The sequence below is a fragment of the Trachinotus anak genome, unplaced genomic scaffold (genome assembly GCF_046630095.1).
Source record: "Trachinotus anak isolate AG129_WGS33_773 ecotype Australia unplaced genomic scaffold, CSIRO_AGI_Tana_v1 ptg000002l, whole genome shotgun sequence".
Taxonomy (NCBI): domain Eukaryota; kingdom Metazoa; phylum Chordata; class Actinopteri; order Carangiformes; family Carangidae; genus Trachinotus; species Trachinotus anak.
The window spans coordinates 4,647,447-4,662,562 of record NW_027273853.1 but is presented as its reverse complement, the minus strand read 5'-3'; the positions used below and the strand labels follow the sequence as shown (position 1 = coordinate 4,662,562).

General features: G+C 42.8%; 1 protein-coding gene across 15 annotated transcripts in view; it reads left to right on the top strand.

The window, feature by feature from the left end:
* Positions 1 to 15,106, top strand: part of plekha7a (pleckstrin homology domain containing, family A member 7a) — a 153,728-nt gene extending 138,622 nt beyond the window's left edge. For 10 of the 15 annotated variants that reach the window (XM_071491647.1, XM_071491690.1, XM_071491608.1 and 7 more), the window contains 15 exons: positions 265 to 330; positions 1,928 to 2,008; positions 2,667 to 2,816; positions 3,119 to 3,220; positions 3,411 to 3,522; positions 4,660 to 4,787; positions 4,948 to 5,142; positions 5,280 to 5,376; positions 6,116 to 6,198; positions 6,774 to 7,037; positions 10,916 to 11,089; positions 12,506 to 12,639; positions 12,974 to 13,107; positions 13,489 to 13,529; positions 14,529 to 15,106. In XM_071491647.1, the coding sequence (XP_071347748.1) occupies positions 265 to 330; positions 1,928 to 2,008; positions 2,667 to 2,816; positions 3,119 to 3,220; positions 3,411 to 3,522; positions 4,660 to 4,787; positions 4,948 to 5,142; positions 5,280 to 5,376; positions 6,116 to 6,198; positions 6,774 to 7,037; positions 10,916 to 11,089; positions 12,506 to 12,639; positions 12,974 to 13,107; positions 13,489 to 13,514 (1,746 nt within the window). In that variant the 3' untranslated portion in view covers positions 13,515 to 13,529; positions 14,529 to 15,106. The remainder of the gene's footprint in view (positions 1 to 264; positions 331 to 1,927; positions 2,009 to 2,666; positions 2,817 to 3,118; positions 3,221 to 3,410; positions 3,523 to 4,659; positions 4,788 to 4,947; positions 5,143 to 5,279; positions 5,377 to 6,115; positions 6,199 to 6,773; positions 7,038 to 10,915; positions 11,090 to 12,505; positions 12,640 to 12,973; positions 13,108 to 13,488; positions 13,530 to 14,528) is intronic. The other 5 variants (XM_071491657.1, XM_071491681.1, XM_071491638.1 and 2 more) reach the window with 1 other exon arrangement.
* Positions 15,107 to 15,116: the final 10 nt, after the last annotated feature.

Below are 15,116 nucleotides of genomic sequence, written 5' to 3'. Positions count from 1 at the left end.
TGCAGGGCTTCAAAGTGTCCATAGCCATTGTGTTCTTCATGGCAAGAGCTGATTTTGTTTTGCCAAAACTCACTCACATTGTCATGTACACGAGGCTGAGAGAACGTGTCACACATAGTCTGTCTCAGCCACGGCCTCGTGGTAGTTGGTAGCTGGTCTCTGTGTTTCTGTATTTCCTTTATTTCAGCCCTAATGTACCACAGAGTCTGACGTGTTATTTTACAGTGTAGTAAACACCAGCAAATGTTTGTTTCCAATTTCCAGGTTGCTGGAAGTCAGACGCTGAAGGAGTCGGGGAAACCTGTCAAGGTTGCAGAAAGTGATGTGGATGTAAGTACAAACCAAGCGGCTGACAAATGAAGCCGACACGGAAGTGACAAAAACTGCAGTCCCTCAAATGAGGGTGGCTCCAAAAGCGAGTCGATCCCCATAGACCCCCAAAAATAAACAGGGGGTGGGCAAAAATAAGCCTTAACACCGTGTCAGTACAGAGAGTTAGCATTAGCACAACCACTAACACTGTGTCAGCCACTGCCAGTTACGCTAACAAACAACATAAACAAATAAAAAGACACTAACTACGCTAACCATTCTGATACGTCTGCTCATCTGTGCACAACAGACTCCTCATCTAAGTCTGACTGAGGTGCAAACATGAGGCTGAGTCTCAGATGTTTCCTCTAACGCTAATCATCTTCATGCTCTGTGTCCTTTCACCTGTCAACCTAACATGAGCAGGTGGTGGTGGGCCAGGCACAAGGCCTGATCCAGGTTTCTCAACAAGGACGTAACAGTAGATGAGATTCCAGCCACAGTTTTCCATTTTTTTCACTTTTAATCACTCTGCTATATTAATCATAGCAGAGTATTTTTGGCATAGTTAAAAATGTGTCTGGAGAGGAACTTTAAAATGTTGTTCCTCGTCCTCTTTTGTTCCTCAACAGATGAGCAATTGGAAAAATCTGGTTTGTTCTGGGCAGCAGCACAGACTGCCGCGGTTCATTTGGGAAACAAGTGAGAGTAATGAAGGCTAAAAAAAATATGGATCTTGTGATAAAAGTGAAGGAGAATGTGGTGAGCCTTTACTCTTTCTAGCTTTGTGGGGAAAACAACACGAGGAGAATGAGTATGAGTCGGGGGATGCCACAACTCGTTCAGCTCGATAACCCAAACGATTCCCCTGCAGCTTTTCAAACAGTCTTGTTTTCTCTTACAAAAGTCTGAGCTTCATATACAACTGTTTAAACAATTTATGAGCGCGTTGTCCGCAATGAATATTTGATCAGATCCAACAACAACATCACCGTGGAGACGATAACAGGATGAATAATTTATTTGATGGAATATGAAAACTAGCATAGAGAGTAAAGATTTGTGTGGGCAAGCGCTTTGTTCAGACCAAAGTGTTCAGTCACAACTTTACTACGTGACTGCTGTGTTGTTTTACTGCAGGATGATAGTGATCCAACCTTTGCCTTGAAGTTTGCTGTGTTTAATCGGGGATTCATTAACAAGGCTCGGAGCCTCCCTGACACTGTAATTGAAAGTGTCAGGTGGGTCGCACCCACTTTGTCTAATGGGCTCACTCACAGTAATTACACCCGCATGAGTCCAGGGCAGCCAGGAAGCTATGAATATTAAGTGTTACAAACTTGCATGCCTGCTCTCAAACATTACAAACATAAACACATGTGCACACACGGCACTATACATGCTCGCACAGTCATGCACCTGGATACACAGAGAAGCACGCATGCACGCTTATCTGCAGCTGCAGGGACAAGGGGAAGATGTAATTAAGTAAATGGACCACTTAATTATCAGAGGTCAAAACACACACACACACATGCACTTGGGTGAGAACTTGAGGGACATTTTATCAGAGAGAGTTCTCCTTACCTGCTCAGCTCTGTGTCTCCCCCCACAGGTGAAGCTGAGTCGGTTATGTGAGCAGGACAAGATCCTGAAGGATCTGGAGGCGAGGATCAGCTCCCTGAAGGAGGACAAGGTACACACTCTGCTGGTTGTTGTATTTAGGCTTTCAGTCAATCCAACCAGCTGAGCTCATTCAGAGGAGTCAACAATGATGAGTCAAACGCTGGAAAATTAGACCAAATAATACATGATGGTGCCACATTCAAGGACGATGCTGTCAGCTGAGCTACAGTGGAGTCTGATAATAGAGGGTGATTCAGTTATCAGAGAGGAGACGGCAGTAAACATCAGATTTCACTGTCACTGCCTCAGAATCACAGTGGATTTCCTTCTGGACTGAACACTCACAGTCACACAGAGGAAATCCGGCAGGAGCAGAGGCTGACTCTTGATTTCATGACTGGTAGGAAAAACTGGTAGGGCTCTTACTGTTACCAGACCTCTGTCCAGAAACACAAAGCACCCTGACTGAAGGCACTAAGTTCACACCTGGGATGTTAAACACACCAAAAAAAGTAAATAACAATATAGTAAATAATACTACAAGTCCTGGACTGAAAGACTAATCTTTGCCAAAGATGTTGACTCACGATTGACTGTAGAAACATGCTGCCCTCTAGAGGCGGTTTGGGATCCCTGCTACCTGCAGTCTCCACAACACTATCCTCTAAGTGAATCCATCCTGAGTTGCTTTGGTTGACCTCATGGCTCTCACCCCCTCACCCCCTCAGGACAAACTAGAGAGCGTGCTGGACGTGTCCCACCAGCAGATGGAGCAGTTCCAGGAGCAGCCGGCCCACGCCCACAAGATCGCCTACCAGCAGAGGCTGCTGCAGGAAGATCTGGTCACCATCAGGGCCCAGATATCTCGCCTGTCCACGGTTTGTATGCTTGTGTGTGTGTGTGTGTGTGTGTGTGTGTGTTTAAAAGACAGTCTATCTGTGCATGTTATTTTGCTGTATGCATAGTTTTGAGGAATCTATCAAAATTTTAATAATGTTTTTTCCAATATAAACAAAATGTTTACATCAGATAAAAACATCAATGATAAATCATTACTATCTAGTCCTTGTATAGGCCCAGTATCAGCGTGTGTGTGTGTGTGTGTGTGTGTGTGTGTGTGTGTGTGTGTGTGTGTGTGTGTGTGTGTGTGTGTGTGTGTGTGTGTGTGTGTGTGGTGCAGGAGATGGCACAAGCCTGGGAGGAGTACAGCCAGCTGGAGAGATCAGTGGAGCAGCTGAGGATGGCACTGCACACACACATGAACCACAGCTCCACCCCCCAGGTGAGACCTGAGTGTGTGTGGCTCGGAGCAGCTCGTCTTCTTCAGGCTGGGTTTCCTTCACAGTATCTGTCGCAGCCTGTATTTTGTCTGTTAATCTTTCATGTCCTTTTTGAAGAAGATGAATTATCAAACGTGTGACACTGAAAACCCAGTTGATCCGAGCCATGCTGTCCATGTTGTCAAACCGCAGCAAGAGAAGGCTGAGATGAAGCGCGAGCTGTGGAGGATCGAAGATGTGATGGGAGGACTGAGCGCCAGCAAAGCCAACTACAAGATCACCATCGACTCTGTGCAGAACCCAGGTGAGAGGACCACAGGTGTTTTATAGGAAGACGGCACAATCGATTTACAGCTGAGAACAACTAGAAAGAGAGTTTTTAAGATGCAGTAAACATCCTGGCTTATTGGTCGTGATATTAATCTTCACTCCAGACAGAACTACCAACGCCAGAGCTGTCACATCACTGAATATACAGGCTCATAAAGATTCTCCTAATCTCTGCACAGTGTTACTGTCAGTTAACACTTTTTTATCTTACTTTACAAATCTGCTGAATCAGATTTTATGACGCTGCCATTGTTAAACTTGTCTTAAAAATTATAATTGTGTGGCTTTTGGCTGCATGTGTGTGTGTTTTTCTTCACTTCTCAGAAATGTAAAGATGTTCAGAAATTTCCTTCACTCCTGAGGTCAAACCCTGCTCACAGTTCATATCAAATCTAATCAAACTTTATTTACACAGCACCCTTTAATGCAAACACAAGGTGCTTAACAATAATAAAAAGCAGTGTAATCAATTGAAATAGGACAAAATAGACAGATAGATAAGTAAACAGGTTGAAGAGAGGGCTAAGCTGAAAAATAAGTCTTTAGATTTCTTTTAAAGGGAGGTAGAGATTGTGTCATCCGGGTCTGTTCCTCACCACTGCAGAGCGCTGCCGCTCCATGTTTCTTTGTCCTGACTCTAGAAACAACTAACAGAGCAGTCTCAGAGTACCTGAGCTGTTGAGGGGGAATTCACCTTAAAACGATATCTGACGTATTCATGTGCTTGTCCATTGAGTGATCTGGAGACTAATAAAATGATTTTAACATCTATTTTAAAACTGACAGGGAACCGGGACAGGTGAGACGAGAGCTCTCCCTCTGGTCTTGGTCAGCAGACGTGCTGCTGCATTCTCAGTGGTCTGCAACTTATTTACGCCTTTTTTGGGTTGAACTGAGAAGAGAGCATTACAGTAGTGTAGCCTGCTGGTGTTGAAACATGCACTAGTATCTGCATGGGTGAGAGAAGGCTGTATATTAGCAACATTTCTAAGATGATGAAAAGCCTTTTTTGTAAAATAACCAATGTGGGATTCAAGAGTCAAGCCAGGATCTAGAAACACACCAGTTAAAAGCTAAACCCTGATTTCTCTGTTCACTCACGTCCCACCAGAGAGGAAATTAGTGCCTTCGGTGTCGGACCCAGTGCCTTCTCACAGCACAGAGGTCCAGCCTCCTCCTCGCAGCTCCATCCCCAGCATCCTCTCCCATACTTTGCCTCACAGCACCGTGCCAAAGTGGGTGAGTGTTACTATTCTGCAGAGCTCAGCTGACTCCATACTTAACTTCAGGAATTACTGCTGGATTTATTCTGATTGTGTAAGAGTTGTGCATCAGAAACCATTACCACGACACAGCACTACTGAAATACTTAATCCATTCCTGCCCGCTTACTGTACAGGCAGAGGACAGCGCCCCGCCCCGGCCACCACTGCCCCGCCTCTACGACTATGAGGAGACCCCGCCTGTGGTGCCTCCTCTCCCCAAAGAGGCCTCAGTCATCCGCCATACGTCGGTGCGTGGACTGAAACGCCAATCAGATGAGAGGAAAAGGGACAGGGAGAGCGGGCAGTATGTCGTCAATGGAGACTGTAAGGTACGCTTGTGTTTTAATCTTAACTTGAAGGAGTTTATTTTTCTCCTCAACTTTCTTTACACCTCCTTCGACCAAAGATGACTGAAGGACTGAACTTCAGAAGCTCCAGCTTCCTGTCTAACCTCCTCTGCTTTCAGGCCGACTTGCGATCTTACCTGAGTGAACCAGAGCTGCCAGGAATGAGTCACCACAACACCGGGTCCGACGTGGACTACCAGTATTTCCCAGGCAAAGGTATCTGAGCAGAAACACGTGAAAGAAAGAAATATTCCAATAAATATTCCTTTTTTTCTCTTTCCATGATAAAACCTTTTTATCAAGGCCAGTGACTCCCACAGCCAAGCTGACGCTTAGTTTAAAATGTAAATATAAATACATGGATGAGTAGCAATACAATTCTGACTGTACTCATTAAGAGGTGCATTGGGATTTGGTTGATTTCTAATTAAATTTTTTCTCACATTCTTGTTTTGTTGTTGTAAAAGATTGAAATATGAGGAAATTTGCTTTCAGGAAGTTTTAGATAAAGTTATTAAAACTTTAAATCTGCATGCACAAGTGTGTTTGTGTTCAGAGAGACACACATTTTCATTAGAAATCCAGTCTCTTCAGACCAGAGGACTCATCAGTTAAAACGCACTCACCTCACTAATGAATTCTCCCTCAGTAAATGAATTTATTATGACCCACCAGAGGAGCCTGGTGTTTCAAAGAGATGGTCCCTTTTTCTAAATCATTCAATCAGAGACATTATGTTGTTAAATAAAGATTCAGACTTTGTAAAGATGTTAATGATTTTCAGTGAAGGTAGTTATTTTTCCACTGTTGATACATTGAACAGATTCTTTAAGCATTGTGTTTTTTGTTTCACCTAAAGTACATATTCTATATTTTTTTCCCTTTTTTTCATTGTCACTGTGTTTTCCCAACTGTGCTGCTTCTTCTTCACGTTGTTATCACCTTGGTCTGTCAGGCTCTTCATCTCATCTGAACCAGTCCACCTCCATCTCGTCCTACGTCACCCTAAGGAGAGGCGCCGGGAGCTCTGCAGCCAGGGTGAGTCAAGACAAGTAGGATGGAGGTATCTGCAAATACGTGTTATCAGGTGGAGAAACTCAGTGTTTGTGTAGCTCTGGGTTCGCTGGACAGTCCAGTTCAAGCTTATCTTTAATAGGAAGTTGAGGGTTTCAGATCTTTATTGATCACGATAACATAACAGCCCGAATGGCAACGTCCTCATGTGCACAAGTGTTATTAATAATACAATACCTAATCATGCAGCAGAGTCCTGCTGTCGAGCATTTTTTAATATATGCAGTACAAATGAGGTTAGACTGCATTTGATGTGCAGGCAGCAGATTACAGTCTTAGAAGATGTATCCAGGAGAAGAGGCCAAATTTTTAGTGTTTAAATCAGTCACTTTCATCAGTGCTCTGTCCCATTTCTCTTATCATTTTGTTTATACTTGTCTTCGACCACGCTGTCTCACTGTCTATATTCTTTTGTCTTCCTCATCCTTTTTTACTTTGCCTTAATGTCATCTTCTCATAAGCTATTAACCATCCATCCTCTCTCTCATTTCCACCCTGATGTTGTTCCCTGTTCCATTGCCCCCTCCCTCCCTCACCAGGAGAGACCTAAGAGTGCCTTGGAGCGTCTGTCATCACCTACAGAGGCCCTGCAGCTCCCAGGCAGCCAGGCTCGGGGCCGGATGACCGCGGAGGAGCAGCTGGAGCGGATGAAGCGCCACCAGAAGGCGCTGGTCCGTGAGCGCAAGAGGAACCTCAGCCAGGGGGAACGCTCCTGCACGGGCCTCTCCACCTCCACCATCACCAGCCAGCGCTCCTCCTCCTCCTCCAGGCTGCCCTCCAGCACCTCTGATCCTCCGGCCTCCGTACGTTACCCCGCACCCTTGCGCAGCAGCAGCAGACACAGGGAGCACCACCTTCACCACCACTGCTGCTATGCCACCCTGCAGCCCCCAGCCACATAATAATAACCTTGCAGGAATGCTAACACACTAGCACTCTCTGCTGTGCAAACCAGTGGTTGTTGACATTAGCCGCGAGCACTAACAAGCTACAGGGCAGGACTGGCTACAGCTGGCTAGCTAGCTTGGTTCACGCTTTAAGAACAACGGGAGATGAAGTGAGAACAGGGGATTGAGGGGAATGCTTGGCTAGTTTTGGACTGGGACAGAGATTCCTCCCTGGTTATTTTATTTTTTTTTAAAGGTTCAGGGGTCAAAGTTGAACCTTGTTACCACTGCCCCCTGGTGGGACCTCACTGACACAATTCTGAATGTAAATCCATTGAGAAAAGGAGGGAATGGAAGGCGTCGCTCCGCCTTCCTTTCTCTGTTTTTAATCACCAGAAAGTAGAGAGAAGAGCCCATTTATGTACATCTACATACCGTGTACTTGTACACTTTTATTTATTTACTGAGGGATATTTTCAGTATACAGTTGTACAGTTATATTTCGTAGAGATTTGGTATATAGAGCATATAGAGGAGAGTGGGGGATGTTGGAAGAAGAAAAAATAAGTTTTCAGGTTGATGGAATGAAGAAAGAGGCAATGCTAGTGGCACAAATCATGATCACACCTCCCTGCTTTCTTTTCTTCAGATGAAATCCAAGTGCCTTGTTTTGCTGATGATCGTTTTGCCTTTGTCCCAAATTTACCTCCTTAATCAGCATTTTAGTTCATCACGGCTCGTTTGAAGCACCCGTCTCCACTCCAGAATCATAGGGACGATGCACGAGCTAGCGCTAAGGCTGCTCAGTCTTATCACCACAGGAAGATGTGGGGACACTGCTGCTTTTAACCCTGAGAGGACTGACTTTGACATTTAACATTTAAGCTAAAGCTAGCTTAGAGCTAGCTGAGCCCCTTGGTTTCAGTGAGGAATGCTAACAATGCTAACATGCCTGAGTGAAAAAAGTTATACAGTAACATCCAAAATGTCAAAGTCTTCCGTTAACAGAGCACGACATCTAATAACTACCAGATTGATATTATAATCACAGGTGACACACTCATAACCAGACTGATGTGAGATCTGCCTGTATTCAAACTACATTTCCCATAAATTGTTGATCATCATATTTCCCTATAAACAGTGAGCAATACATAGTCTGTGATCTTTGACCTCTTTTTAGTAAATATAACCATAAACGCCAGAGCATATTTTTATTTAATCAGCTCCACCAGCATAAAACATGTTTACACCATTTTATATTTGAATTAACATCCTCATGAATACAGCCTTCTCATGTACGGACTGCAAGGTTCTTTTTATCATTTCACTGATTGATGATTACATTGCCGCAATTAAAGTTGGGAATAGAAGCTGTACTCACATGTGAGTACTTTTAAGTGGCCTATGCTGTGCTGTTTTATGCATCAGAAATATACAGGACAGGTTCAAGCAACTGGGCTGAAATGCAATAAAAAAGTATGAACAAGGAGCAGACAACTTTGTCATGGGAAAAGTCATGTTGACTGCTTTGTATTTAAGATATTTGGTGCTCAGTTATCACAAAAAAATGTTGTTTCTGACTAAAAATAATGAAAATAGTTTTAAAGGTCCCATATTTTGCACCTTTCTGGTGATATCCACAAGAAGATATATTTGTGGTTTAACCATCTCAGTGTAGTTTTACATCTCCTCTCACAGGCAATCAGAAGAGACGATCTGAGCCTCTCTTCTGATTGGCTGACTGTTTTCTCAGTGATCAAATAAAAATGTAGCAGATTTCAGGTAAACACTAAACAAATCCTACAAGGTTGGATGGAGGGGCCAGGTGGGCGGGGGCTTGGGCCATGGCTGAGAGCAGTGACTGCTTTGTTGTTCCAGAAGTCCTGACGGCTGGTTTTAAGGCTCAGTGTCTGAATACAGGCTGTGTGCGTTTCTCTGTGGACTGAGGCTTTGATGCTTTCACAGTATTAATATAGAACCTAGACCTGCTTTATAATCAAAAAAAGACATGGAAATCTACCTTTATACAATATGGGACCTTTAACAATTTCAAGGAGGCCAGATTAAGTATTTTATCCAGAGATTCAGTTAAAAATCATATGAAATGCAGAAAAGCAGCAAAAATCTGCAAGTGTTTGGTTTTTTTTTTTTCATAAACAGCAGCTGCGTACGTGTAGAAAATCTATGTGAAAATCTGTGTGTGTGTCGTACTCCAGTTGTGGTTCTCCATGGCGCTGCTGTCCGCTCCTTGTTTTTCTAAAGAGTATTAATGTGGGAAGCTTTTCCGCCATATTGCTTTTATCCTTTCACAGCAACGTACAGTAAATCAGATCACGGAGAGAAAACTAGTTGTAGGAGGTTGCTCAACTGAAGAGTAGAATTACAGTAGAGAACTTAGAGAAACGAACAGCTAATCACCACCTAATTCTGTGTAACTGAGAAGCAATGCACAACTCTTTTCCCTTTTTCTTTTCTATCATGTAGAGATTTGCACTCGACAATAAAGAGTTTCTTGCTTCTGAACTTCCTCCTGGCTGTGTTCTTCCTAATCTGGTGGGGGTTTGATGAGTCTGTGTCTGCATGGGTTTCTTTCTCTCTGTCTTTGGTTTTTCTTGTGTGCAATCGATTCTCCTGAGCACAACAAGGCATGGGAAGGATGCAGTGTTTCTCAGAGCATGTGAACACACCAACAGATCAGACCCTGCTGCAGGCTACTGGAGTGGAAGGGATGCATGCATGGCTTTGATGCTCCTTGGATGGACTCACAAGTACCCCTCACCACACACACACACACACACATAAACACATAAACACATACGTATATTCAAGTGCTCGTCAGAAAATCAGAGTATTTTTATAGATGCAAATGTGCTGGCGTTCACTGGGGAGAAGGATGTGGTGTGTGTATAATTACAGCTTCCAGAAATGCAGACTAATCATCTGCCTTGGTCCCCTCTGAGGTGATTACACTAAACATCATCCTTTTAAATCCCTGGATAAACTTCTTGCTCTAATTACTACTGGTGGCTCAGAAACATTAAATTCATATTTGTCTCCCTCTACCTGAGGCACGGCTCACTGCAGTCACATCACATATTTAACCACAGCATCTCTCTATTTATTCTTACACACCAATAAATACTGTAGAAATTATTCAAATACCTTGTAAACTAGTGAGATGATGGTGACGAAGACCTCCCTGATTTTACAACAGTGCTACTGTCAGTGCTAGTTTTAACATTTCCCCCTCAACCCCACTGCTTTCATTCACAAAGAGATTGTGCCTACTCTCCTTTACCCCGTCTGCCTCTGCTCTGTATGTGTTTGTCTTTTCTTTCCCTTGATTGAAGAGTATAAATTTTATTAACATTCACTGATCTATACAAATACTAGAGCTGCAGCTAGTGATTATTTTCCTAAAAGATAGCAAAAAAAGCTCAAGATGACGTCTTCGTGTTGCTTGTTTTGTCTGATCAGTAGCTCAAAATAAAGACATTCAGTTTACTATCATAGAAGCTGGAACCGCTAAATTCTGCTTTAAAAAATGTATTTGCTGATTAATTGACTAATGCTAAATGTAAAATATAAAATAAACACGGGTGGAGACATACTGTTCACATACAACTGTTAATTAATTATATTAATAGCTCATGCTCAGTTTTCTTTTAATATTAAAGCTTTTAAACATGTGAGCAGTAACACCGATGTCTCCCATCTAAAAGTGATACCGGCACATCTGTTTTTTTCAGTCATCTGTCCAGCTGTGTAATCCTAACTCCCGCCCTTTCCAGGTGTTTGACTGGCAGGAGGAGCGACTGGGGGCGGAGGGTCAGAGCGACGAAGGGCGGAACCAGGTGAAAGAGAGGGGCAGGATTCATTCAGATGAGTGGGTGACGGTGACGGCCGCACACATACAGGAGGTGGACATCGAGCCTTTCGACTACGACCTGGATATCAGCCGAGAGGTAAACACACGTCTGGCTGAGAGAAACAGGAGTGCAGGTGATTTCAGACGCGGTCGCTCAGTGAGGACGTCACAGGATCAGAGACACAGGGAGATGATCGTCCTCTAACACCTGCAGTGTTGTCAGGCATCGGGTTTAACATGTCGCCTCATTCAGCCTTTATCACCATCCATGATCTCACACAACATGGATAGGTGTGATTTTCTCCACCTTCAGTCCTATTTTAACAGATCTTCTGATTACACAGAGGATGTAAAAAATATTCAGCTGCTTATTTTTTTCTTTGCTGAATTTTGTTGAAAGGTATGAATTCTAATATAGTTTTCTCTCTTACATCTACAGTATTTCACTCATGAAAAAGAGATGTTCAGCAAACACTGACATGACACACTGTGTGTGACAGAGCCTGCAAGTCAAAACACAGGAAACAGGCTGTGTGGTATCAGCAGATGTTTGTACCCCCTTTGCTGTAAAAGCAACCATACTCATACTCTACTCATCGACCTACGCTGGTCATGGCCGTCTGAATCAAATTTAAGTCACTAATGCCGCCTTCAGAGGGACCTCTGGGTCTGCACCCATCTTCTTAAACTCAATCAGACTCCTTCTCGGCCACTGTGTTCCTCCGAGGAATGTCGCCTGGCACTGCCATCCCTGCACACGACAATCTCCATCCAGACTGTTGTCGTCTGTGGTTCCCTGATGGTGGAACAAACTGCCACATGCTGTCAGAGCAGGGTCGTCCCTCTCTGTCTTTAAGAACCTCTCATCATTTCAGAGCACTTCCTCTCCTAACACCTAACACTGTAATATGCTCAACTGGCACTTTTGATGCACTTCTTTACCTGATCTATTGCACTTATTGAAATGATGAAGTGCTCCGTACTTACACCAAGGTCTCCTGAGGCTTTACTCATGTCCGTCACGTGTAAGTAGCTTTGTATAAAAGCTTCTGCCAAATGAGTAAATGTAACGTAAATATTGTTATACAATGTCACTTAAATTTTATTTGGAACCCATTAAAAAGCTTCATTTTTGACAGGTTAGATATATTGTGAATGGGGAAAACAGCTAGTTTCACTGTTCACACAGTAAGTTTTCTCCTGACTCTGTTCATGTAATGATTTCCATTTTGACAAAAGCTAATTTCTTCATTTGATTTTGATTATATCCTCGTTTTTTTTCTAAGGTTTTAACTCTAGTTCCACAGGCTCACTTCCTAAGTTTTAACATTATAATAAAATCTGAGAGGGAATTCTTCACTGTCATCATGGAAATGGCACATTGTATATTTCTCCACTGGAATGGAAACACTGGAGAAAACAAGAACCCTCCAGTGTTGCTGTAGCATCTAATACACCATGGTAAACCACAGGATTACAGTAAAGGCTAACTAACCTGTCTGTCAATGTGCAGCTGTCCAAACCGCGAAAGGTTCCCATCCCAGAGCGCTACGTGGAGTCGGACCCTGATGAGCCTGCGGGTCCAGAGGAGCTGGAGGAACGCTCCCGCCGGGCCGAGCGCATCAAGAACCTCCTGGCCAAATCCAGGTGGACAACACTCACATGATGCTAGGATGATGCTGGGCTCATGCTAGCTTTTGTTAGATCTTTGTTTTGGAGGTTTAAATGGTTACATAAAATGTACAAGAAGGTCAGAAACATGATCATTTTGCAATAATCAAACTACCATTGTATTGATTTTAAAATGGCACTGAATATAAATGTAATATTTCCATCCAATGTGCCTTTCTGAGTAAGCACTCTCAGACTGTTGGCGTGTCTGTCATACCTACCAGGAGGGATTAGTCACTAGTTTAGTGTTTAGTATGCTGTTGAATATCTCATTGGTTAACAGACCTGATTGTGTGTGTCCTTTCCACAGTGTTCAGAACATACAGCCATCGGCACCATTAGACTTCAGTGAGCTGGACTCAGCTCTACAGCAGCAGGAGAGGATCATGAACGTGTCCCAAGCACTGGCTGCAGAGGCGTCACGCAAGAGCAAACTGGTCGCAGGTTAGTGTGCACACCCCCCCTTGGCTTTAACCTCAGGATCAACCTCCACAGGTCTATACCTTTCCTTAAAATCATGTTTAAATAATCCCAGCCTGAAGCAAGTCAGCCCTCAAACAGCCTCATGAAAAAGACCAAAATCATTTCCTCACTTTGCAGAACTGATCACATCCTACCAGTGTAAACCTCCAGTTAGTTCTCACAGAGATTTAAGTACAAAAAGACACAAACACATAGTAAATCTAGAGACAAACACACAAAAAAAGCTATTTTCCTGCTACATATATTTGCAGGAGGGGCTGCCCATGTGGTAGTCAGCTATTGTTGAATGAGATTGACCTTAGACTGGCAACATGTGATACTGTCGTTGTCCCTGGTGTGCAGGGACTGAGTGGCTGCAGAGTCGCTGAGCATGTCTGGTCCAGGTACAACCTGCCATTTCCCTTTGTGGTGGTGTGGATTCACTGTCTGGTTTCTCTGTCCTGGGTTCAGCTGTTGTTTTGATCACTGTGGCTCTGTCTGTGTCAAAAGGGATGCTTTGGTGAAATGTGGTGACCTTCTGTGTGCAAGTGGTGTTTTGGTGCAAGTTCTGTGTTTTGTATGTGTATAGAAAAAATAAATACTTGGACACTTGCAGAATGACATACACACTATTCATGCACAGACGTTTGTGCAGGTCCTGCATTACCCAGGATTAAAGGTCCCATATTGTAGAAAGTGAGATGTCCAGGTCCTTTTTGATTATAAAGCAGGTCTAGATTCTATATTAATACTGTGAGAGTGTTAAAGTCTCCAATTCACAGACAAAATGCACACAGCCTGTATTCAGAAACTGAGCCTTAAAACCAGCCGTCAGGACTTCTGGAACTTTGTGATGTCACAACAAAGAAATCACCAACCTCAGACATGCCCCGTCCAGAAGAGAGGCTCAGATCCTCTCTTGTGATTGGCTGACTGATCTGTCGTTACTAGAGCTCCAGAGAGAAGCCTGAGAGAGGAGATATAAAACTACACTGAGATGGTTTTTAATACTAAAACTCACAAATATGTCTTCTTACGGAGATCAACACTTGAAATAAAACACCAGAAAATATGGGACCTTTAAAGTATTTTACTGCTGTAAATCAGTAAAACTGTGACAAATAGTTGTGATAAATGGATTCTTCAGTTTGTTTTACTGTCGGTTTAAATTCAACATTATACTTGCAAATAACATCTGACCCAGGTATGAGATTTACCACAGTAAACACAACTATAAACTGTTACAGGAGCCAGGGAGCAGTTAGTAAAATCAGAAAGCATTATGCAAATTAAGTGTGTTCAATTTGCATAAGCACATGTGATGCAAATTAAAGCCGTTTGCACCTATGATGTCCTGACTGCAAGAAGAAATACTGAGGTCTTCTGTGTTTTCTTCTTCTCAGCCAAAGCTGCTGCAGAGCACTGACCCACAGCAACGACCAACAACACAACAGAAGAAGAGATCTTTGTGAAGAGGAAGGATCTAATCAGTTTCCAACTAATTGATTAACTTGTAACAAAGCCTATCATACGACTGAGAACTACATACGTTTCTAAAAAAAAAGTAATGATTTACTTGTAGTTTTGAGATAGAATCAAGTTTCACTGCCACTGCACTTACATTGCACAATTCAGTAATAATCTAAAACACGAGTGAATTGCTGTTTTTTTTGGTTTGTTTTTTTTAATCTGCAATTACTCTTTTTGTTGTTTGGGCTGCATTTTCATGGATGAAAAGAGTGACATGAGAGTCATGCTTAGATTAAAATGAGTAAGAGTCTGGCTTTGGATTAATTATTTATTTATTACATTGTTTTGAACGACATACTTGTTGATCTGCTTCTACCTTACATTTTCATGAATCTTGACACTGTCACACAATAATCAAAGTCCTGTCAAACAATTAAATGTATTTGAATATCACAAACAGTAGAGTCATAACAGGAAATAAATATTGTGATAAAGCAAGTTCATAACATGAGATCTGTTTT